The sequence below is a fragment of the Penicillium crustosum genome (genome assembly GCF_028827405.1).
Source record: "Penicillium crustosum strain IBT 35664 chromosome Unknown utg000002l_segment0_segment0, whole genome shotgun sequence".
In the NCBI taxonomy this organism is placed as follows: domain Eukaryota; kingdom Fungi; phylum Ascomycota; class Eurotiomycetes; order Eurotiales; family Aspergillaceae; genus Penicillium; species Penicillium crustosum.
Window position 1 is genome coordinate 1818278 of NW_026623123.1, and position 23496 is coordinate 1841773.

Consider the following 23496-nt stretch of genomic DNA (forward strand, 5'->3'; position numbering starts at 1 on the left):
GTGCGACCAAGAACGTGAATCCCTCGGCTAGCAAAGGTCGCTAGAATGGCAAGCTTTCATTTCCAGAAAGATAGTACACAAACAAGATGAAATGTATCCCTTAGCGAGCCTGCTGCTGGGCCACTTGACGCATATAGTCAAGACGCTGTATGCGCAAACGCTCGGATGCCACCTCAACCTCAAGAATCGCGCCAAGACGGTTCTTCCAGGTCTCCTCCAGATTGACTAGCTCACCTTGGCTCGCCTCCTGTGTAATTTTTCTCTGCTTATTCACCTGCTCAGAAGCCTCCTTCGTCTCTGCCAATTCCTTCTCAAGAGAACCGAGTATCTCCTCGAGCTGTGAATTGCCAATCAACCAAGCGTTCTTGCCGTACTCTTCCAGCAGAGCCAGGTTCTCGTGGCGCTTGGATAGGTGCGAGCTTGACGAGTATGCCCTCTGTAAAGTCTGGCGCCATGCGTCTAGGTCGGGCGTTTCGGTGTCTGATGCGCGAGTCGGGGCCTCTGGCGCTTCGTAGCGGGATAGATCGATTCCGCCTGTGAGAGGTGCTCCTTGCGCTTTGCGCGCGAGTTCTTGTTGCATAAATTGAGAAAATTTGGGTTCTGGCGCTTCCGGGATCCAAGGGTGCATTGTGGAGGCGTGCTCAGGGGATAGCTCTGCGTTAATGAGCTGCTGTGCTCGCGCTTGCGCCGACGCAGTGGGCGCCGAGTCGATATCTTAGAAGGTTAGTGATTGGGTTCTAAATGCACATATATTGTCCAAATTATGTACATACATGGCAGTGAGTCATGAGATTCGTTGATTAACGGCATTTTGGAGTGATGTTCTTGTATGGATGGTAAGGTGAAGACCAGTAGATTAATCTGAGAATCATTGCTATGTGAAGGCGGTGAGGAAAGCGGCGAGATCAGTGCAGCTGACTCGGCCATTATTTGGCCACGTGACCTCGACTTTTATATGCCGGAAACAAACAAGGTGAACAGTGTAGCTAATAGTTGTTATGGGAATTAATTATCTAATTTGAATGCCCTCGCAGCCGAATTGGAGTCATAGGATATTTTTTGTATGTTTCTGCAACAAAAAACCAGCGTCTAGGAGTCCGGGGGGGAATGCTTGGGAGAGTAGCATTGCCCTCTAGGATGCTCTCCATGCTCTCCTGACTGCAGCGATGATCCTATCCAGTTTGGATTGTTTTTACGAGAGGTACCTGGGTCCTAAAGCAAGATTTTAACTCGCCGACTGGCTAAAAATCGAGGCAATCTACTCCATAATCTTCACATGTGCAGTGGGCATATGAGCACATCTCCCCCGTGCGGGGAGTGCAGCGAAAGTCTATTCCCTTTTGGTGCGCGGGCTTCAATAGATGACGATCCTAACCCCTACATCGCTTAGACGAATGTTACCTACCGAGTACTTCATGTACAATAATGTTCAGCTGCTTCCCCAAGCTTGGGGTTACTTGGGTAATGATCTTCTGTACTTGCAGGTAGCTCGTTCGTCTTCCCAGTGTAATCACTAGTGCATTTGTATAAGAACCCGTACCTCCCTTAGGGATTTCAACTTTTCAAGGGCTACAGTTATTCAGCGCGTTTTTTCTACGGATGCAATAACTCTATATCGCTTAGGACATATCGGAAAATCCTCCCCACAATGGCTAACTTTCGCATGGGCGTTACCTTTGCTGGGATGACTCTTGCGGTCCTGGTGTTTTTGCAGCTGATTGCGGTATTCAAGTTCGATAGCCAGTCACAGTCAGCTTTGCCTAGCTTTAGTCCAAAATTCAACCAGTGGAAAAGCAGAGCAAGCGTGGCGGCAGCTGACGATATCTTTTTGGTCGGAGCGGGCAAGGCAGATGTAACTGGGTGCGTTTATGATTTAATTTCGACATTTCAATGGACTAAATTGGCTAATATGATCATTAGGCCCGTTGTGGAGCTTACTCTCGCTGGCTATGCCAGTTTGGACCAACTAGGCACAGGTCTAAGGCAGAGACTGTATTCTCGCGCCTTCATCTTCGCAGACCCAAACAAGCCCGATGACACATTTATGTATCTAGTTCTTGATACACTTACAGGTGACACTGCCGTGCGACATGGTGTCTTAGAGGGTCTCACTGCGCTCGGTGGGAAGTATGCACGGTACGGCGAACACAACGTCGCAATGACAGGAACACATTCGCACTCCGGGCCTGGAGCGTGGATGAACTACTTGCTGCCTCAGATCCCGGCATTAGGCTTCAACAAGCAAAGCTATCAAGCCATTGTCGACGGCACTATTTTATCAATCATCCGTGCCCATGAAAACTTGGCGCCAGGTCGACTCTCTTTTGGATCCATCGACTTACAAGACACCAATATCAATCGAAGTCCTTTTTCATACGAGCATAACCCCAAGGAAGAACGCGCACGGTATTCTGCAAATGTGGAAAAATCGCTCTCGCTCATTCGATTTGATCGCGAATCCGACAACAAAACAGCGGCTATCCTAACATGGTTCCCTGTTCATGGCACATCTATGTATAACAACAACACCCTAGTCAGTGGCGATAACAAAGGTGTCGCAGCTTACCTCTTTGAGCGCAGTGTCAATGGCGATCCGAGGTTCACTGATGATGCCGTGATTGGATTCTCCCAAGCGAGTGTCGGGGATACATCCCCTAACATTCTGGGGGCTTGGTGCGAAGACGGCTCTGGGGAGATGTGTCGATATGAAGATAGCACTTGCGGTGGCAGAAACGAGGATTGCCATGGTCGAGGTCCTTTCTTCCGTGAGAACGATAATGGAGCGAAGAGCTGCTTCGAGATTGGGCGCCGCCAGTACTCAGCAGCAAAGAAGCTATACGAAGAGATGGATACAACCCCTATCAAAATTACTGGAAGTTCTGCGGTGAAGTCTTTTCATGTGTACCAAGACATGAATGGCTACACTTTCCCCTCGCCGTTCAACTCTAGTACGTTGACGACTTGTCCTGCGGCTCTGGGGTACTCCTTTGCCGCCGGGACTACAGACGGACCCGGTGCCTTTGACTTTACCCAAAATGCTACTGGTCCAGCTGAACGCAACCCCCTGTGGCAAATTGCGCGTGCAGTTATCCACCAGCCCAGCAAAACGCAGCAACAGTGCCAAAGCCCCAAAAACGTGCTATTAGATATCGGCACTCTCACTGAACCTTATCCATGGGCCGCGGATATTGTTGATATCCAGGTCTTGCGAGTGGGTCAGCTGTTCCTTGTTATCTCCACCAGCGAAGCTACTACGATGTCTGGGCGACGCTGGAAGGAAGCTATTGCGAAAGGAGCAAAGGACTACCTTTCTGTTTCCAATCCTCTAGTGGTACTAGGAGCCCCGTCAAACAGTTACGCTCACTACGTGGCAACAGAAGAAGAGTACGGCGCACAGCGCTACGAGGGCGCGTCCACACTCTACGGTCCCAACACATTAGCAGCCTATGTCAATCTGACCCTCACTTACCTGCCGTATTTGGGAAGCTCCTCCCAAGTTGCTAAACTTCCAGTCATCCAACCTGGCCCCACTCCACCAATCAACACCAACCGTTCATTGAGCTTCATTACGGGTGTTGTGTATGACGGAGCGCCCATTGGCAAGCACTTTGGAAATGTGACTTCAAACCCGCAAGGTGGACCATATAGCCCCGGAGATATTGTCAAGACGACCTTTGTGGGCGCCAATCCCCGCAACAATCTGCACCTCGAATCGACCTACGCTGCGGTTGAAAGACAAAGCGACTCCGGTGCATGGGAGGTCGTGCGTAATGACCGCGACTGGAATTTGGTCTTCACATGGAATAGGACCAATGAGATTCTTGGCCACAGTGAGGTGACAATTCAATGGGAGATTGAGGATGAATATTATAGTGTCGACACAACGTCCCCCCTGCAGGCTGGAACCTATCGGATGCATTATTATGGAGACTCAAAGAATCCCCTTGGCCAAATCTCACCATTCGAGGGCATTAGTGGGACTTTCAAAGTGACGACTTCATAGTCTAACTCATTTATAATATAGTAGTGTGTCGAGTGATGGCTAGTTCAATGAAATGTGTCAAACGATTTAATTGGCCATAGTGTACGACCTCAGGGAGCAACCAGGCCATAGTAAATATATCTTCACCTACGCGCCCGTACACGTAGCGAATGAATTAGCCAGACACTCTCGGTCTAGAAGTCTACCTAGCCCGTATGTCAACACAAAATCCTCATAATAACAAAAGTGGTCCTGCGCCTGCAGCCGGCCAATCACCACGCGCCATTGACCAGGGCAGGGCGCCTACTGGAACGTCTCTTTGCCGGGCGATCTATTTCTAGCATGAATTCCGTCCCACAAAAAACCCCTTGCAATGGCGGTTCCTCCTGGGACTAATAGTACTGGGTTATTTTGGATTTGTTCATGAAAAAGCCATGGTTTGAACAATGGGCGGCTGACAGGAAGCCCTAAGCCCAACTCGGCCCCTGATGAAACCCCAAAATGCAGATATACTAGCCAGGATCCTCGATGGCAAGGGACTTGAAAGAAAAATCTCCTTCCTGTTAAAGTCTCAGGTTGCTTCATCTTGCCCCATTCTTTTGTTTCCCTTCGTTTCTGTGGTCTCTAGTAACCCAGCCGTTCTTTCATTTGCAAGCCATCAAAACGCCTCCTAGGCCTTGTATGCGTTCTCATTAATTTCCTAATATTCTCTTTTGTCATGCTTTCTTACATGTGTGATTGTGTCTCTCTTATTCAGGTGCTCTAGTATATCTTTGACTGAGCACCCAATATTCTTTACCGTCCCACTTTGTCGAAGTCGTGTCCTGGCGATCATTTCCAATACTCTCGTTTCTAAATCAGGATGCTTCGCTTTCAGTTCTTTTTGTTCCTTCTTCTGCCATGGATGGCCTCGGCTGGTCCGATCTCTCGCTGGCTATCCCAGTCATTGGAGGCACCTGAGCCGGCTTCTTTCCCCCTATTGCCTAATCTCGAACGGCGTGAAGCTGGCGGTATCACCGAAATCACACCTTTGGCGGCACCGACCCAGCTACCTTTCACGTACGACGAGCCAATAGTACCTTACCCTCCCCTAAGCAGTTAAACCGACCACTAAGCTAACCATCACTCAAAAGCCAACTATGTCCCATACGTCAACCACAACTCATGAGATCACCAGTCAAAAGCCAATTACGACTCATAGAACAACCACTAGTCCGAAGCCAACTACAACTCAGGTGCCAACTACCAGCCATATTCCGACTACCACTCATAGGACAACCACTAGTCCGAAGCCAACTATAAGCCAATTTCCAACCACTACCTCTCAGGCGTCCACTACAACTCAGCAATTCATATTCTCGTCCACAACCCCGGGAATATTGCATTCAACGCCCATAACTAGTTTATTACCTGCCTATATTCCAGGCTCAACATCCTCCCTCGATTCCTTGGTGATACCGAGTTCAGCCCAATCTTCATCGGCTGCACTTCTAGGAGGAACAAGCAGCAGCAATCCTTCCATTTCCACGCCGGTGATCCCAATAACCAATGCCATCCAGTCAGCAAAGAGCACACAGAAAAAATATACATCACAACACCCTCCCACATCGGGATCCAAGCCAGTGGTGACCGTAACCGAGCCTGTGATCGTATATGTGACCAAAGGAGCACCAAATCCATTTTCAACAAGCGTCATCCATCACACACCCAGTGTCAACAACTCACCAGTGTCGTCGGTAAACCCAACGGTAAACCCGTCTGCTGAACCGACAACTACATCTTTGAATTTTGTGACTATACATTCCACTGCAACGTCGGTTGTTCGTGTGACTGTTTACCCAACATTGCCATCGCCTGCTTCTTCATCTTCGGTCTTGCCGTCCCCAACTGGGAGCGCCCCGAGTGTGAATTCAGCGTCAATAGAGACTAGTTATGCCAGTGAAACGTCAGTTGTTCCCATGGCCGCCAACTCGGCAACACCATCGCTTCCTTCTTCGTCTTTGTTGTTATCGTCGTCAAATGAGATTGCTTCAGTGGTGACAGCTCACGTCACTTCCACGAGTGTTGTTCCTCTGACTGTTTACCCGGCTACATCGTTACCTGATGCTGTGTCTTCATTATTGCCTTCCTCAAGTGCGATTGGTTCTATAGTGACAGTCCATGTCACTTCCACAAGTGTTGTTCCCTTAACCGTTTACTCGACAACATCGTCATCGGCTCTATTGGAGCCGTCCTTAAGTGAGACTGCTTCACTTGAGACTGCTTCACTTGAGACTGCTTCACTTGAGACTGCTTCACTTGAGACTGCTTCACTTGAGACTGCTTCACTTGAGACTGCTCCTATTGTGACAGCTCATGTTACCTCCATAAGTGTTGTTCCAGTAACCGTTTATTTGACCACACCGGTACCTTCTACTGTGCCTTCGTCGTTGCCATCCTTAAGTGAGACTGCTCAGGCTGTGATAGCCCACGTCACTTCCACTTTGACACCTGTTACCTCAACCTCCAAAAAGGACCAAGGGATACTTACTGTGAACCCGGTTACACCGTCTGGCTTTATCACGATCACTGAGACCCAGACCGAGACAAAAACGGTGACAGATCGCATTACTGAGACTGTTACTGTCACTGTTACTCGAGATTAACTGTTGTATATTTTTAATTACGGAGGCTTTGTTTCGTGTGGTTTTTTTGTCTCATATTTCCCAGACTATTTTCTCTGTTTTTCTATCTATGTTGAATTATATTTTATGTGTAAGTACAAGTTAATACAAGGAAGTTATATTCAGGCTGAGCCATAAAATAACATGTCTGGGTTCCATCGCGATGTACATCCGTATGTGCGCACCTATATGCCTTCCAAAGTGACCCATATAGATCATAGGTAGTGCATTATTGTTTTCATGGGGTATCCCCTCGAGTCTTAGATAAACCCTTGCAATCAAATACCATAACCATAGATAGACCTCAACTACCTCTAACTTGCCTTCCACCTAACCCTCCCAACCCACATAGCCCAATCCCGCACATCCTCCCTCTCACAAATTCTCTCAACAGTAAACCACTCCCTAGCGAGCTCCTCATTACTCGCCATGCGATGCACAAAACTATGACAAGCGCGACAAAGCCACGCCACGCTATTCAACATCCACTCATCATGCCAGCCCTTTTTAATAACTTTTGCATGCACCCCACGCGGAATCAAATGATGATACGACAGCGGGATCCAGTCGCGCTCGCAGATCTCGCACGCGTCCGCGCGCGTGTTTGCCCACGCCGGCGGGCCGGTCGTCACGCTCGACGTGTACTCTGCAAGCACAGGCGCGAGGAAGTCCAGCAGGTCTGATGCATCGGGAATTATGCCGTAGACTAGTAGCGATTCGGTTACGCTAACTGGGATTGGGGAGAATAAGGCTTCGAGTGTGGCGCGTGAGAGGGGAGTGTCGGTATCTGGGGGGATGTAGAGGGCTGATAATGTTGGGTCATGTTGGATGGCCGCATAGCTTAGGGTTTGCAGGGGTTCTGGGAATATAGTGAAGGTTTCTGAGGCTAGGAACTGGGGTTGTTAGCTTTGGGTCTTGTTAGTTGTTGGCTGTGGTGTGTGGGCTTTGAGGTGCCTGAAGGCTGATTGCTTTGCGCTGGGTTGGGCTGGATGGGTGCATGTACATCAACAAATTCGGCGAGCTCTTCTGGGTCTGCTCTCCCGGATGAGACTGTTGTCGCTGTTGTTACGTCTTTGCGCTCAGTCCGCTTGCCCTTTGGCTTCCGTCGTGTTGGCTTTGGTTTTTCCTCGGAGCGAGCCACGATGGCATTAGACAGACATTCGCGGAATACAGCATAGTTCTCATTGGAAGTCATTGAGACTTAATTAGGAGAAAAGCCTTGACCTTACAACTTTGGTCTGGAGAGCGCGTTGGGAAAAACAAATTGGCCCCACGGAAGATTGACATCATTCTGGCGCCAGATTCTTCGACATTCTTCAAAGGCGTCAAACTTTGTTGTTTTTGACATTGGGGCTCATAAAACATCATGGCGGCCAAAACAGTTGTTGCTTTTGATCTATATGGCACTTTACTCTCAACTGAATCGATCGCTAAACAACTAGAGAAACATTGTGACAATGCCAAGGCGCAGTCGATCTCCGCGCTCTGGAGGCGGTATGGAGATTGAACAGCATGGGCAAGCAACGCTTCCAAGCTTGACGGTCAAATTATTGACGACCAAAAAGGCCGCTTTGAAGATTTCTCAGTCATCACACGTAACTCCATATTGCACGCGCTAGCCGACAACAACGAGCAGCTGAGCGACGACAACATCGAACACTTGATGCAAGCTTACGACGGTCTCTATACGTTTTCTGACGTGAATCCAGCTTTGGCCCTTATAGCTGCCGACCCAACCATCCAAGTTGTGATATTCTCCAACGGAACAAAAACTATGGTGTCAAACTCGGTGTTGTGGTCCAAGGACCTTTTGCCGCACGCGAGCGTCTTCCAAGATATCGTCACCGTAGACAAAGTCCAGCAGTTTAAACCATCGAAGGCAAGCTACGAGCACCTAGAAAGCAGACAGGGTAAGACCCATCGCAGATGAGCAAACTTTGGCTGATTAGCGGCAACCCTTTCGACATTGTCGGGGCGCGCGCTACAGGCATGCAAGCTATATGGGTTGATCGCGTTGGTGCGGGATGGAAGAATGCCGCCGCGCCAGATCTACAGCCAACGGGCATTGTACAGTCTGGAGCAGATTATAAACGAAAATCATCGCCATCAGCTTTAAGCCAAGGCTTCCAGCATTGAATTTTGAATTAAGGTTCCAAACACCAAAAAGAGGCTTGAAGAGGAATGTACAGCTGAATATATTTCCAAACGCTCCACACTTGAGTAGAAGAGTTTGGGGTAAGCCAGCAGATTTGGTCTTTCCTCCCATTTCCCCTCCAGAACAGTGATTGTAACAAAAGTTCAGAGTGAATAGGGAGGATTTCAGTTTATGTGAAGAAGAAAAGGAAAAGGGCGCTCGGCGAAAAATTTCTCGATGAAATAGTATCGGCTTAGTCATCCCAGCTGATGTCCATGGATCACGTGGCACCTTATCGATAAGGTGCTGCCTGCTTTCGAACTTGTCCATTACTGTTGGCAGGGATTCTTTGAACCTGTGAACCTCCAAGTCATGTCGCAACTCTTGGATCCCAGTCGAGCTGCCTGGCTGTATCCTATTCGGGTATGTTATTTTAGGGGTTTCCAAAGCTTCATGGCTAACCTAAACAGGGAATCTACTATTTTGCGTCCAATCGGTTCCTATGGCCTCTCTTCAAGGCTCGCCTGCTCCCCATCGTTCTTCTCTCCTCCTTCATATACTTCATTCTCTTTTTCTTCACATACCTTCCCCAGGTTGCCTTCCTTGCCATCTTCCAGGGCAGCTCAGCATGGGTGAGCGGCGCATTCCTGGTGCTTGGTGAAGGAGCTGCGATTGTTGCCGCACTCTTCGAGGCATTCTTTGTCGATGAGACTCTAGTGGATATCTTCGATGCAGTGCTAGTGAATGAGGGCCAGGAGGAGCTTGTTACCACTTCGCGGGTTATTTATCCCGAGCCTGGCAACCCGGCCAAGCGTCTAGGCACGCCGACTACCAGTGCCGTGTATTCTCCATTTTCATTGCGGCAGATCGCCGAGTTTATCATTCTGCTTCCGCTTATCTTTATTCCGGTGGCTGGCACTCCTATGTTCCTAGTTTTGACTGGCTATCGTGCCGGTCCCTTCCATCACTGGCGTTACTTTCACCTGCTAGATATGTCCAAACAGCAGAGAAAGGAAAGTATTAGCCGTCGTCAACTGCAATACACTACGTAAGTCACGTTCCTTTCCTCTGTCGATATGGGATCTCACACACTCTAGGTTTGGGACGGTGGCTCTGATCCTTCAACTTATTCCTCCTTTCTCTATGCTATTTTTGATGACCACGGCTGCTGGGTCGGCACTTTGGGTGACGGATATCGAACGCAAGCGACGAGCTGTCAGCCAGCAGTCCAGTCGGTTAGGTGAGCAATACCGTGACGATATTATGCCATGACCTGTGAACGATATATCTATTTCGGGTGACCGAGGTTACTGCAAAATGCATCTAATTTTCCATTTCTGGTTCCTGGTTCCTGGTTCGCTCTGGCTCTGTATTACTAGGAAAGAGTCGACCACGGTCTAATAATTCTTGAAAATCTCATCGTAATTGCCCTCTACCTGATTAGTTCCGTAAAAGAAGTAGTCTGAAGCTTTTTGGATTGGGAGTGGCACGTGACTACAACACGGCCGGGACGTGTTTTCTTTTTATTGCGAATTTATTCACAATATAAATCTCAGAATCATCCCTTGAGAGCAGATCACCGGAAATATCGATTAAATAGTTGCCCCGGCAGAGTTGAAGTACCCCATATTTAGACCCTGGAGATTTGACCCGCTTAGCAATCCGGAAGCGTGACCCCGGACCCTCGAACTTGAGATCCGGATCTCTTCCCCGAGATTTCCAGAGCTTCAGCTTTAAAGTTCCTGGGTTATTTCCGACTTTCGGGTCTCGGATTTCGGCATTCTTCCGGTTCATAGTCAAACCTGGAGTCTGGATGTACTGATTGTCTTGAGCCGAGTAAACATGACCTGAAGGTTCGAGGTGTGGTCATCCCGGCAATTTGCTCATCGATGGACTTGAAAACAAGACTGCGCAAGGCCTGCGATGCCTGTAGTATCCGGAAAGTGAAGGTATGGTCCATTTGTCATAATCTTCCGGAAAATACTGATTTCCATGCAAGTGTGATACTGGTGGGCCGCCTTGTCGGTCGTGCGCTAGCTTGGATATTCCCTGCACCTATGAAAGACCCAGCAGACGCCGCGGGCCTCCTAACCGCCATGCAGAGGCGTTTAAGAAACAAAAGCGGGAACCTGAAGATCCAGCATCGCTGAGCCCGGCAGACTATCCGTCGGTGACAACAACCCCCTTAGCCACGCCATTCGCCAGCCCTCAATCTGCATCGTTCCCTCTTTCGGCAGAGTCGATATGCTCTTTGCACACGATGCAGATGTTGATCGATGACTTTTTTACTTACATCCATCCTTTGGTCCCAATTCCACATGAGCCTTCTTTTCGAGCAGCCTTTGAGCGCCGGGAAGATGTAACCAACCACACGTTTTTGGCGCTTCTGGCGTCAATGATTGGACTGCTAGTGGCTTCCTTTCCTCGACGACCTAAACTCCGGCTCAATACTGAAGCTGAACGCACCGCTTTCCCCAATTCTATAACCCTAGTAAAGCGATGCCTTGATGTTGCCATTCAAGCTCGCGGGACCGGATATCTTGATCGCAACGCGACAGTCTACGATGCAGCGATCAGCTATTTTCTCGCTATATGTGCCGGCTACATTTACAACATGCGCCGGTGCCGTGTGTACCTGTCGGAATGCCGAGTCATGCTTCAAGTGTATGATTTATGCCGTTCTCCGACCACCACCCCCTCGTCCTCGACATTAGGACCTCATAGTCCGCTGTCATCAACCCCAGTAATGATGCACGATCCGCCAACGCATACCTTTACGGAAGTCCAAGGCGTCGACCTCATCACTCAAGAGCTCGGCCGGCGTCTGTTCTATGTCACCTTTGTTGGATATCAGACATTATACCAGATGGGCTCTTCCGATCTCAAGATTCATGCTCCTCCGGAGACACCGACAGACCGTTATCCACCCCTCCCGCTAGAGGTCGACGATGAATTTCTGTTTTCAACACATGTTGAGCCGCAGCCATCCGACCGGGTTTCACAGCTAGTCGGATTCAACGCAAATGTCCGCGTCTACAGTTCATATACCAATCTGCTAGCTTGGGAAATAGCGTTCGGCAGTGGTCAAATTTTTGATTGGGAGCACCAGCGCAACTGCATTTGGGACTGTCTCAAGAAAGCAAAATCTGCGCTAATTGAAGTTCCTGCTGAGTTGTCCCTCCACCATCCGAAACACATCTCCCCGACGGGTTTGTCAGGCCTTGGCGGAGATGACACAATCTTCAGCTACTCGAATGATCGTATTCATCAAGAACGACGTGCTATACAATATGAGATACAGAAAGCCAATATATACGCTAGTCAGCTATGCACCAGATCATATCTGGTCGAGAAGTACTGGAGTCTTTTCGAGACGTTTTCAAAATACGGAAAGTCAACTAAATTCACGACCCCGGGCAGCACCACACCGCATATCAAAATCGAAGGAAAACCTAATGCGGTACCGAGTACAAGTGCGAGTGCGACTCCCACTGGTACCGCCCCGTCAGAACCCAACACCCAAGCTCAACCCCATGCACAAACAGACCATATTGGCCGCATGATGGCCGAAGAGCGCAAACTGGTCATCAAAGACCTCTTCGTGCTATTACGAACAGTGAATGAAGTGAACATGGAGCCGAACGGCGCAAGCATTGTACGTCCCATTTACTCAAAACCTTACCATTTATCATATCAAACTAACAAAAAGGCCTTTGTTACAGACCAATAAAATCCGACAAGTAGCCTCCACCCTCCTCAGCCTCTCCCACCGACCGAGTCAATCTAATACCGAAATCCCAAACCTCGCAACCGCTGCCGCACCATTACCATCACCAACGACCGCGCCGCCGGGCCTTCACATTCTCACCGCGGCAGAGGCGGAGTCCTACCTGCACGCATTCATCGAAACACTTGTCCGACTAGAATGCCATTCGCCCATGGGTGATGGAGCCATTCCCGCAGACGGCGTCAGTCCGCAGATGAACGGCCGCTCTATGAGCTATCTGAGTGATTATGAGCGAGATCAAGAAGAATTGAGCCAGTGGGCGAGTTTGAAGGAGTACCAACAGAAGTTTGCAGAAGCTGGTGGTGTGTTGTATCAGTTATAGCGTTTTCAGCATCTTCTTAATGCTGTTTTATTTTCTCCTCAACATTCATGTGCATTTCTTTCGAATCCGTTTATTTCCTTTGGGATGGGAAAGCTAGAGGTTCTCGCGCGTTGGACCACGAATGGGCGGCAGACTATTCTTTATAAAAAAGAAATGAGTGACAATGTGGCCATTTGGCCATAATATTTTAACATATACACATGCGCTGAAACAGCAGCACCTTCCCTAATTACATTGATTGTATGCTTTTCTTCCGGCCCCTAGTAAATAGAGATGCAACAACGCCCAGACCCTGAATGCAAGTCAACCATGTCGAGAGAAAAAGGTGAAATATAATACAAAATTTGAATGAAGATCATGAGGGGAATGGAGAGTGTTAGATGATCCAAACAAATAATACAAGCGGTCATCACGACCGCACAGATCTTGAGATCGAGGAGCGAGTTATCTCACAGATAGCGCTTCTCGGAGATCTCTTCGTAGCACTGAACATGGTCACCAGGTGCGAAATCTGTCCAGTTTTCGAAAGCGATACCACATTCTGTGTCTTTGCGCATTTCGGTGACGTCTTTCTTGACGTTCTTGAGGGAAACCATTGTGCCTGTTGAGAAAGTTAGTTTGGTCCAACCTTAAAAGTTATTTTTGTTGAGCTGGTTGTGATATGCTTACCATCATAGACTATTTCCTCCCCGCGGAGCACCCTGACCTTGCGAGTTTTGTTGATCAGACCGTTACGCACACGACTTCCAGCAATAGCGGTCTTTTCACGTCCCTTGACAGTAATCTCAAACACCTGCTGGATCTCGGCTTCTCCAGTCACGCGCGTAGTGACTGATGGGGGTAGCTTTTCACTGAGAATGGCTTTGATGTCATCAATGAGTTTGTAAATGATGTTGTGATCCAGAATATCGACGCCCTGGGTCTCCGCAATACGCATGATATTAGGTTCGATGGCCTGGTTGAACGAGATAATCTTGCCGTTGGCACTGCCAGCGTGTTCGATATCGAATTCACTGATAGGGCCAACTCCCGAACGGATGATATTGGCAAAGACTTCGTTGGTACCAACTGCCGCAACGGAGTTCAAGACCGCCTCCACGGAACCGTCCACATCGCCTTTCAGGACGAAATTGACAGACTTGGGACCTGTTGGTTTGACTTCATCCGTTGTTTCTTCCTCTTCCTTCTCGCGCCTACGCTTCTCAACAAGTTCACGACGAGCCTCATTGATGGCAACGACATCGACACCCATCTTCTGGGTATCAGACTTCTCCAAGCGGTAATCCACAACGTCCTTGGCTTTCTGCTCGGTTGGTGCCTGTAGGAGCTCGGTGCCAGCACCTGGCTGTTCTCTCCAACCATCGATTTCGACGGGCATTCCAGGCGTGGCTTCACTGATAGTTACACCGGCTTCATTGCGGAGGGTGCGGACACGAGCCCACGCGGTACCGGCAACAATGATATCGCCTGGCCGCAGTGTTCCACGTCGAATTAGAACGGATGCTACACGGCCATAAGACTTTGTAGAGGCCTCAATGACCCAGCCTTCAACGTTGCAGGTGGTAGCTGCACGGTGGTCAAGCAATTCCGAGAGAGCGACGATGGCTTCTTCCAGTTCAACCATTCCTTGTCCGGTTTTGCCGCTGACACCGATGGCCTGAACGTCACCTCCATAGTCCTCCACATGGATACCATGAATAGAAAGGTCACCCTTAACTCGATCAGGATTGCCTCCCTCCTTGTCAATTTTGCTGATGGCGACAATGACGGGAACCTTGGCTTGGGTAGCGTGCTTAATGGCCTCGATAGTTTGCGGCTTGACACTGTCATCCGCGGCAACCACAAGCACCACAATGTCGGTCACGTCGGCGCCTCGGCGACGCATTTCCAAGAATGCAGAATGGCCAGGGGTATCAAGGAAGGTAATGGCTTTCCCGGAAGGCATCATTACGGAGAATGCACCAATATGCTGGGTGATACCACCATGTTCAGAAGCCGCCACAGATGAATTGCGCAGCCAATCCAAGATTGTAGTCTTGCCGTGATCAACGTGACCCATAATGGTGACCACAGGTGGCCGAGATGGCAGATCAGATGTGTCCTCTAGTTCAGGAGCAGCATATAGATCTGCCTTGCCGCTGTCGAAGATGGCCTCGTAGTTGAATTCGGCTGCTACCAACCCGGCAGTTTCTGCATCGAGAATATCCCTGTACGTGATTTCCTCAAAGCCCATCTCCTCCATTCGCTGCACAAACTGCGCCGGCCGCACGCCAACGACATCGGCTAGGTTGCTAACACTGATGAATTCGGGCAGGTAAAGAGGAACTGGTGCTGCCGGCGTGGCAGCCTTCTTTGCAGCCCTTTGGGCGTCCTTTTCTTCCTGCTGCCGTCTGCGCTCTACGCGGAGGCGCTCGCGATGTTCCGAGTCAAAGTCGGCCTCATCAGACCCACTCTGACGTCCCTTGCGTCCATCACGGCGCTTCATAGGCTTCGGCGGCGGCTGTTCCTGTGCCTCTAATTTTTCTAGCTGCTCCAGTGCAGACATATCCCAAGACCATTGGTTCTTCTTGAACTCTTCTATTTCCTCCTTTGTTTGGGGTCGGTCAGATTCCTTTGAAAGGCGCCCTGTTGTTTCCGTTGCGCTCGGCTGGACGTCTTGTTCCAACTCAGACAAAACTGAATCCCCTAATTGCTGGAACTTTCTAGTGTACTCAGAAGGGGATCGGGACTGTCTGGACTGTGAAGGTCCGGGAGAATCGCTATACTCTCTGGTTATTCGGAACTTTGGCTGGGGGGCGAATGGGTTTTCTTCTTCGAATGCCGGTTTTGTTCCTCGGTTAGACGGATTTCTCTGCTGATTCCGTGAGGTTCCTTTGGGTCGCCTCATGAAGCTTGCATTCTCTTCTTTGAACGGGTTCTGCTCTTGGGTGGATGGGCTCTTCTCCTGATTCCGTGAGGTTCCTTTGGACCACCTCATGAAGCTACCTGCATTCTCCTCTTTGAATGGGTTCTGCTCTTGAGTGGATGGGGTCCTTTCCTGATTCCGTGAGGTTCCTTTGGACCACGTCATGAAGCCACCTGAGCGCTCCTCTTTAAAGGGATTCTTCTCTCGAGTGGACGGGTTTCTCCCCGGGTTCCGTGGGGTTTCTCTTGATCCCATCATGTAGCCATCTTGATTATCCCGAGGGGCACGCGCCGCGCGTGCGGTTTCCTCTGTTGGTTTGATTGTCCTGAGTTCCATTGTTGATTTGACTGATCCCGCCTCCGTTGTCGTGATGCAGGTGCTGGCGGCGGGGGTTGACTATTGGCAACAAGGGTTTGGCGCATCGCTTGTTCTGCGAAACTTAAGCCCGTCGATGCTGATGTCGATGCCGATGGCGTAGTTTGTTTAGAGCCCCATCGGTTGCCGAATTTGGGCTTCGCCGGCGCTGTATTTGAATCAGTGCCATCATCATTCCCGTTCGATGGATCTGACGAGTTCCAACGCGTCGCGGACAACTGTAAGGTCCGTCGAAGTGTGAGAGATGTTAGAGTGGGTGTTCGGTAGGCTGAATTCGACCACTCAGCCCGACGCGATAGCTGTAGTTTTAGTTAGATACTGTCGCAACACTTCAAAACTGCGGACTTACCCTGCAGACTGGCCGGCGATACATCATTCATTAGTCTATCCACATCTGGATCCGTCAACTTTTTTCCCTTTCCAGAAGTTCGAGAGGATGAGCTTATGTCACCGCTTAGGTCAGCTGTGGGTATCAAAATGTTTATGTAATATGTCCGCCGGTAAAGTCATGTGATTCGGCATTCTTGTCGAATCAGAGGGCAGATGGCGCCATAGCGATAAGCGGACTGGATATAAAGTCTGGAGTCTCCGGATTATGTCCTTGTCTATACTTTTGGTCGTTGCAATTGAATTCTTTGAAATATGGAGACCGAAGTAATTGACAGTTTGGATAAGGGCGACGGTGCCCTCCGCACCATCAAGGATTTGGCCGCGGGCGCAGCGGGTGGAATGGCCCAGGTTCTCCTCGGTATGTGTGCACCCTACTTTGTTTGAATTCCGGGGAAAGCCATGGACACCATGAGATGAGAATCTTGCCATGAGTAGTACTTTCGCGGGGGAAAATTTATACATGCAAAACTAAAGCAATTGCTAACAAGAAACTAGGTCAACCCTTTGGTATGTGGTCTGCCTAAAGCACATCTCAGGAGGCATTAGTTAACAACTCGGCAGATATCGTCAAGGTGCGCCTGCAAACTACCACTCAGTACAAGAGTGCGCTAGAGTGTGCAACCCAGATTTTTAAGAACGAAGGTCCCGCGGCCTTCTATAAGGGCACACTAACCCCGCTTATCGGTATCGGTGCTTGCGTGAGTTACCCCCGCGGCTAAGGTCTACTCTAGACAGCTCCTCTAACCAAACAATTCAGGTGTCTGTCCAATTCGGTGCCTACCATGAAGCGCGTCGCCGCTTGGAAGAGCTGAACAAGAAGAAATATGCCGACTCAACCCTTTCCTACACCCAGTACTACTTGGCTGGTTCATTCGCCGGTATCACCAACTCGGTGCTGTCAGGCCCAATTGAGCATGTGCGTATCCGCCTGCAGGCACAGCCGCACGGCGCAGGTCGTCTTTACTCAGGCCCCATCGACTGCGTGAGCAAGCTGGCCGCACAGGGCGGTGTCCTCCGCGGTATTTACCGCGGTCAGGCAGTTACTCTCATCCGTGAGGCTCAGGCTTACGGTGCCTGGTTCATGGCCTTTGAATTCATGATGAACCAGGATGCCAAGCGTAACAATGTCAAGCGCGAGGATCTCTCTAAGGCAAAGATTGCCATTTATGGTGGTCTAGCTGGCGAGGTCCTTTGGCTCTCCAGCTACCCATTCGATGTTATCAAGAGTAAGATGCAGACCGATGGATTCGGCGCGCAGCAAAAGTTCAGCACCATGCGCGACTGCTTCAAGAAGACCTATGCCATTGAGGGTCTCGGTGGTTTCTGGAAGGGCATTGGCCCTACTCTGCTGAGAGCTATGCCTGTTTCTGCGGGAACATTCCTGACGTATGTTTGCCCTTTGCTTTGCTCCCTCATGATGCTTGTATTTCTAGGATTGCAGCTAACCCCTCTCCCTAGTGTCGAGCTGGCCATGCAGGCTCTCGGTTAAACGTCCCATTAGGGTGGTTTTTTATGATGAAAGTTGACGCATTTGGTTTTTGTTCGGTTTCACTTGAATTCTTTGATATCCAGGGCTCGTTAAATACCCCACGGTTGGATAGAGGTCCACTAAAAAAAGTGAACGGCATTTCGAAGCTTATAGAGATCCATATCCATGTCTGACATTGAGCGATTGTGAGATTCGATATTCGTATACAGTGTTTCCAATATACAGTTAGGATTCTTACACTCCCAATGGGGAGTCCCCAAAGAACTCATACCAAGCAGTAGGGAAATAAGCTAGATTCAAACTGGCAAATGGCTACAACGCTACGCAAACCAAGAAACATTGTGTGTTGAACAACTCCTAGACAGGACATTTAGCCCAGGCGAGTATGGTATGGTAATTCAGTTGCGAATGCTTTATTATTACCCACTCTACGTTCTCAAAATCCACGAGTCCCAGTGTTTTGCAATTGACCATCGTTCCTGTTCAGCATTTCCGTACTTGTAGGGCTACTAGCAGGGATAGTGCAACACTCTTTTTCAAGTCGATCTATAATCCTTATTGGAGTCGACTGTAACAACAAAACCATACGTATATATATCCGCAAGTGGTGTAGCTTGAATAATTTGAAAATAAATCAGCAGTCGGAATATACATCATTACAGGTTTAGTGTTCTTCTTATGGGAGTTTATTGTATAAATATTCGGTGATTCGGAGTAAAGCTAATATGCTTGATATTTGACGCCTGAGGCATTCATGCAGCAGCCTCGGCAGGCAAACCCTGATGTCATCTGTCCAGGTCATCGCCAACCGATCCTGCTTCGACCTTCCCAATTGCAACAACTATGCTCTGTGGTCATATTTGAATGTGTTGGAGAATCCCCATTTCGTATCTCACAGAATAGCACTTGATTTTCCTTTGCTTGAATCTCACTCTATGCTTACGACCATGGCCACAGCCACCGCGCGACCTATCTCCCTCCTCTCGACTGTTCTCCTCATATACCCTGCAACATTATTACTCGGGTCTTTGTACTCAACAATCTCCCCAACAGCACACCATTCCAGAGATTTGTCCAGCTCTTCCCCACAGCCTGCAAGCCCTCTGGCGCCATCCCTGGCTACAGACCTGCACCTATCCGAAAGCCCCGTCAACTACTTCGCCCGAAAAAATAATATCTTCAATCTCTACTTCGTAAAAATCGGATGGCTATGGACCACAGCTGCCTTTGTTTCACTCCTCATATTTCAACCTCTCTACTCTTCATCTCGCCGGGAATCCTCCTCACAGCAAGAAGCACGTTTCCGACGTACCCTACAAGCTATTCTACGCTACGCACTCGCGACAACAGTATGGTATCTTGCAACACAATGGTTCTTCGGGCCGGCAATCATTGACCGCGGTTTCGTGGCCACGGGCGGCAAATGTGAACGGGCTCTTGAGGAAGCCGGGAAGGTGGCGGCTGGACAGAGCAACCCAGCCACCCTAGAAACACTATTCACAGCAGCCACGTGCAAAACCGCTGGCGGTGCATGGAGGGGTGGACACGATATCAGTGGACATGTGTTGATGCTTGTTTTGGCTACAGGACTCCTCGCATTTGAGGCTGTAGGGGCTAGCGGACGCGCACCCGCATGTTTGTCACGTTCTGACCCCACTGTGGACGCGGGACGTGAGCGCAAAGCCAGTGATGCCGATAGCACTACAGTAATCGATTCAACCACGACTGGTGGGTTCGCGAGAACGTGGTCACTCCGTCTTGTTTGGGGTGTCGTTGGTCTTGGCTGGTGGATGCTCTTCATGACCGCGATTTGGTTCCACACTTGGTTGGAAAAGGTGAGTGCACCCTTCGGTAAAACGCTACCGAAATACACGTTTCTAATGGCTAACTATTCATCTAGTGGTCTGGTCTTTCCATTGCTTTGAGTGCTGTGTATGCCATCTATATTCTTCCAAGACGGATAGTACCATTGAGGGACGTGGTTGGACTTCCGGGAGTATAGACGTCTATTTTGTCTACGAGATCTAATTCTCAGCAGCTGTGAATATACCGAATGATAATGATAGATTGTATTGTTTTGGGGCATGGAGAAGTGCTCAAGTCGTCTTTATCCAGACGTTGAAATTCCTGGTTATACATGGAAAAGTCGCCTGTACATTTTATGCTTTGGCTGCCTTCAGGCATTCTACTGTCGAGCATGTTCAATGCACATGGATATTGTACATCGTAGAGTGATTAAAAACTGTTCATCTCTTCCTTGCCATTACTCCACATGTGACTTTTTTTTTTCATTGCTAGAGTGTTGGTGTTGGTTCCTGTCCTAGGAATCCAGCTTGAAATGCTGGGATTGACGTGTCAAAATACCGAACTCATCATAAGGGCTCTTTTAACTTACCTCCTGGAATCAACGCCGACGCATACATCACCCGTGTGATAGGCCTCAAGTCCTCTGGTGTCAAATCATCGGATATGGATAGCTGCATGTATGGATCCCAAGCGGCAATGATGGCATCGGAGTAACATTTCAAATCAACTGTGCGTTCTTTTTCCGCCTTCACCTCCGACTGGCACTGGATGCCCATGCAGGTCCCAAATTCGCGAAAGGCCAACCGAAATCGGATGTTGCGCTCCAAGTATTGATTGATCTCGAACAAATTGTCTAGAATCATCAGTCATCCTGATTCTTATTAATCCTATATTGTGTCGCGGGGATTGACACAAAGGTGACTGACATATTTGCTCGAAGCATTTCCCCGCCAGGTCAGCAGCCCAGCGCTCTCGTCCGGAAAACCAATGTGCCGTCCATAAAGTCATACCCAAATCCAGAGGATCACTTGAAACAAAGTGCTCTCCTTTGCGCTCCATCGTGCGTCTGTAGTCGTCGATCTCCTCGGCCAAGAAAGCACCATCACCTGCTTCCATGGCTGTATCTTGCAGGAGTCGGAAAACAACAAAGCCATCAATCGGATCAAGATTACCTTCTGACTTGACCATTGGCTCTGACAGATCCATGTTCATTTTCCATATCATTCTCGGCCGAGCTGCTGCGCGATCAACAAAAAACTTTGGGTGTATCGCTTTTGCCAGCTCTATGGCTTGCCTGTTGTACTTCAAATCTCCCGATGCTTTGGTCATCCTGTTCAACGCAAACATCCAAACCGTTAGATAATGATGATATTGCCCATCACCATCTGGACCGTGAGCATCTGTCTTGCCGATCCTCAATCCGCCGCCTAACGGGTTCGCGTCTGTTGCTCCTCGCAGTCTTGAGCGGCCGTCTCGATTTCTACCCAGGACGTCATGGACTGTCTCAATCAGACGAGCAGCCAGCACCAGGTAACGGTCGTCACCAACGGTGTCATTGCTAGTTCGCTTATACTCGTTGTGCATTGTGAGAAAGTTGACAACCCCGAAGGCATCTGTCCATAGGTATCGCCCGCGGTGGCCACCTGATCTTGGTGGTGGAGTCCAGGTTTTTGGGTCTTCGATGCTGCTGAAACTCCCGTAAAGAGATTCCATGGCTTGTCCAAAACGGTCTAGGCGCGGTGACGGACTGCTGATTGGGAGAGCCATTCTCGAGGTATGTGCCTGCGTAACAGGATGAATGGTTGCTTTTCTAGCAGTGTTCTGCTTGAACAATAGCAGCCTAGACAGCATTTGTTATAGCTTTTCATTCTCGGGTGTTATTTATTCCACCATCATCGGAATTGAGGCATTGTGGTTTGACTTCGGCGATGAAGTCATGATGACTGTTTAGCTACCGGGATGTCAATAATTCGCTGGGAAAACTCCCGCGAAACAAAGAGCATATGCAGTATTGATGAAAGAAGAATAGAAATGCCGTGTGTAATCTCCGGCATGTGTAATTTTCTGTGCTCAACATGTTTATCTACGTGAGATATTCTGCGTGAAGATATCCCAACCACATAGCTTAACCGTCCATGCGCTTGGCGTCTATATTCCGAGCTACAAAAAAGATGCCTCAACTACAGGAGCTTTTCAATTCAGCAGTGCAGCCCCTGCCTCTAATTGAGGACAAGAGCTTCGCATCACACTTCGATACTTTTGCGGGAAACCAAGTGATTCTGCTAGGAGATGGCAGTCATGGAACATCTGAGTTCTATTCTGCACGCGCAGAGATCACAAAGCGACTTATTGAGCGACACGGCTACACCATGGTCGCCGTCGAAGCAGACTGGCCGGATGCAGAGGCGATCGACCGATACGTGCGGTTGCGCCCAGGCCCCAAGGCGCAAATTGGAGGAAGTGTGAAAGGATATGAACCGTTCAATCGATTTCCCACCTGGATGTGGAGGAATTCTGAGATGCAACAGTTAGTTGAATGGATGCGTGATCGAAACCAGGCCCTTCCACCCGAGCAAAGAGCCGGGTTCTACGGGCTGGACCTGTACAGCATGGGTGCCTCGATCGGTGCTGTGATCGACTATTTGGACCGAGTAGACCCACAGGCAAGCAAGCAAGCGCGCCAGCGGTATGGGTGTCTAGAGCCCTGGATCGACGATCCCACTTCGTATGGTCTGGCATCTCTTCGAGGCATGGAAGACTGTGAACGTCCGGTGCTGAAGATGCTTGGAGAGCTTCTGGAGCGACGGCTTGAATACATCGGCTCACGGGATGGTGATGAATACCACAGCGGCGAACAGAATGCCCACCTGGTTCGTGACGCAGAGAAGTATTACAAAGCAATGTACTACAGCTCCGCAAGTTCATGGAACCTGCGCGACATGCACATGTTTGAAACCTTGGAACGTCTGTTAAGGCACAACGAAGGAGAGAAAGCCATTGTCTGGGCACATAATTCCCACGTCGGGGATGCACGCTATACAAGCATGGGCTTTCGTCGCAAGGAGCTCAACATCGGGCAACTATGTCGTGAGCGATTGGGACGCGAAAATGTGACCATTCTTGGATGCGGAACCCACACTGGCACCGTTGCGGCAGCCCATGAGTGGGACGATGATATGGAGGTCATGTCCGTCCGCCCATCCCGGGACGATAGTTGGGAGATTGTGGCCCATGATACTGGGGTACCACGATTCGTGCTCGACCTGCGTCAGAATCGCATAGATCCCTCTCTGCGCTCAGCGATCGCTGCTGAGCAACGCTTGCAGCGTTTCATTGGTGTCATCTACCGCCCTGATACCGAGCGGGCCTCCCATTACTCGCAAGCCCTCCTTCACAAACAGTTTGATGGTTATGTTTGGTTTGATTGGACCCAGGCTGTTAAACCATTGGAAGTCATCCAGCCTGACACACCGCTTGGAAAGGGCGAAACGTATCCATTTGGACTCTAGTGATGTACTTCCTTTGTTGGTCAAAGGCTAGTACTTTTTTCTTCGGTATCTTCGTCTCTTAATGCTGTGCTTCTTCAGTGTACCTTATTACTATACACATGTTGAGAATTACAGTTGACTCTCCTTAAGCAGCA

General features: G+C 49.4%; 11 protein-coding genes across 11 annotated transcripts; 7 read left to right on the forward strand and 4 right to left on the reverse strand.

The window, feature by feature from the left end:
• Positions 1–100: 100 nt before the first annotated feature.
• On the reverse strand, positions 101–826 carry N7487_004223 (pre-mRNA-splicing factor SPF27 family protein; the record flags this gene model as incomplete). The annotated part of the gene is made up of 2 exons (XM_056871970.1): positions 774–826; positions 101–714 (listed from the first exon to the last, which is right to left on the reverse strand). The coding sequence occupies exons 1-2, from the start codon at positions 808–810 to the stop codon at positions 101–103; spliced, it is 651 nt and encodes a 216-aa protein (XP_056729690.1). The 5' UTR covers positions 811–826.
• An 822-nt stretch (positions 827–1648) lies between these two features.
• On the forward strand, positions 1649–4003 carry N7487_004224 (neutral/alkaline ceramidase; the record flags this gene model as incomplete). The annotated part of the gene is made up of 2 exons (XM_056871971.1): positions 1649–1860; positions 1921–4003. The coding sequence occupies 2 exons, from the start codon at positions 1649–1651 to the stop codon at positions 4001–4003; spliced, it is 2295 nt and encodes a 764-aa protein (XP_056729691.1).
• An 841-nt stretch (positions 4004–4844) lies between these two features.
• Positions 4845–6627, forward strand: N7487_004225 (uncharacterized protein; the record flags this gene model as incomplete). The annotated part of the gene is made up of 2 exons (XM_056871972.1): positions 4845–5057; positions 5116–6627. The coding sequence occupies 2 exons, from the start codon at positions 4845–4847 to the stop codon at positions 6625–6627; spliced, it is 1725 nt and encodes a 574-aa protein (XP_056729692.1).
• Positions 6628–6959: 332 nt separating this feature from the next.
• Positions 6960–7840, reverse strand: N7487_004226 (HNH endonuclease; the record flags this gene model as incomplete). Its single annotated transcript, XM_056871973.1, has 2 exons — positions 6960–7538; positions 7649–7840. 2 exons carry the CDS (start codon positions 7838–7840, stop codon positions 6960–6962), a joined length of 771 nt encoding a protein of 256 aa, XP_056729693.1.
• A 1273-nt stretch (positions 7841–9113) lies between these two features.
• Positions 9114–10077, forward strand: N7487_004227 (EI24 domain-containing protein). The gene is made up of 3 exons (XM_056871974.1): positions 9114–9202; positions 9250–9827; positions 9877–10077. Exons 1-3 carry the CDS (start codon positions 9152–9154, stop codon positions 10049–10051), a joined length of 804 nt encoding a protein of 267 aa, XP_056729694.1. The 5' UTR covers positions 9114–9151; the 3' UTR covers positions 10052–10077.
• A 457-nt stretch (positions 10078–10534) lies between these two features.
• Positions 10535–12888, forward strand: N7487_004228 (uncharacterized protein; the record flags this gene model as incomplete). Its single annotated transcript, XM_056871975.1, has 3 exons — positions 10535–10728; positions 10779–12434; positions 12502–12888. Exons 1-3 carry the CDS (start codon positions 10669–10671, stop codon positions 12886–12888), a joined length of 2103 nt encoding a protein of 700 aa, XP_056729695.1. The 5' UTR covers positions 10535–10668.
• A 449-nt stretch (positions 12889–13337) lies between these two features.
• Positions 13338–16541, reverse strand: N7487_004229 (translation initiation factor 2; the record flags this gene model as incomplete). The annotated part of the gene is made up of 4 exons (XM_056871976.1): positions 13338–13489; positions 13558–16101; positions 16191–16467; positions 16518–16541. 4 exons carry the CDS (start codon positions 16539–16541, stop codon positions 13338–13340), a joined length of 2997 nt encoding a protein of 998 aa, XP_056729696.1.
• Positions 16542–16810: 269 nt separating this feature from the next.
• On the forward strand, positions 16811–18047 carry N7487_004230 (uncharacterized protein; the record flags this gene model as incomplete). The annotated part of the gene is made up of 5 exons (XM_056871977.1): positions 16811–16916; positions 17054–17065; positions 17120–17256; positions 17316–17944; positions 18017–18047. 5 exons carry the CDS (start codon positions 16811–16813, stop codon positions 18045–18047), a joined length of 915 nt encoding a protein of 304 aa, XP_056729697.1.
• A 782-nt stretch (positions 18048–18829) lies between these two features.
• N7487_004231 (putative inositol phospholipid biosynthesis protein Scs3) lies at positions 18830–20049 on the forward strand (the record flags this gene model as incomplete). Its single annotated transcript, XM_056871978.1, has 2 exons — positions 18830–19882; positions 19948–20049. The coding sequence occupies 2 exons, from the start codon at positions 18830–18832 to the stop codon at positions 20047–20049; spliced, it is 1155 nt and encodes a 384-aa protein (XP_056729698.1).
• A 292-nt stretch (positions 20050–20341) lies between these two features.
• Positions 20342–21620, reverse strand: N7487_004232 (uncharacterized protein; the record flags this gene model as incomplete). The annotated part of the gene is made up of 3 exons (XM_056871979.1): positions 20342–20388; positions 20443–20706; positions 20780–21620. The coding sequence occupies 3 exons, from the start codon at positions 21618–21620 to the stop codon at positions 20342–20344; spliced, it is 1152 nt and encodes a 383-aa protein (XP_056729699.1).
• Positions 21621–22024: 404 nt separating this feature from the next.
• Positions 22025–23362, forward strand: N7487_004233 (putative erythromycin esterase; the record flags this gene model as incomplete). Its single annotated transcript, XM_056871980.1, has 1 exon — positions 22025–23362. One exon carries the CDS (start codon positions 22025–22027, stop codon positions 23360–23362), a length of 1338 nt encoding a protein of 445 aa, XP_056729700.1.
• Between the last annotated feature and the right edge of the window lie 134 nt (positions 23363–23496).

Bases quoted from the DNA above. Each gene is read 5' to 3' on its own strand.
- N7487_004227 (XM_056871974.1), top strand. From the start codon at position 9,152: ATGTCGCAACTCTTGGATCCCAGTCGAGCTGCCTGGCTGTATCCTATT. The intron at 9,203-9,249 runs GTATGTTATTTT...TAACCTAAACAG, and splicing joins CCTGGCTGTATCCTATTCGG to GGAATCTACTATTTTGCGTC. The intron at 9,828-9,876 runs GTAAGTCACGTT...CACACACTCTAG, and splicing joins CGTCAACTGCAATACACTAC to GTTTGGGACGGTGGCTCTGA.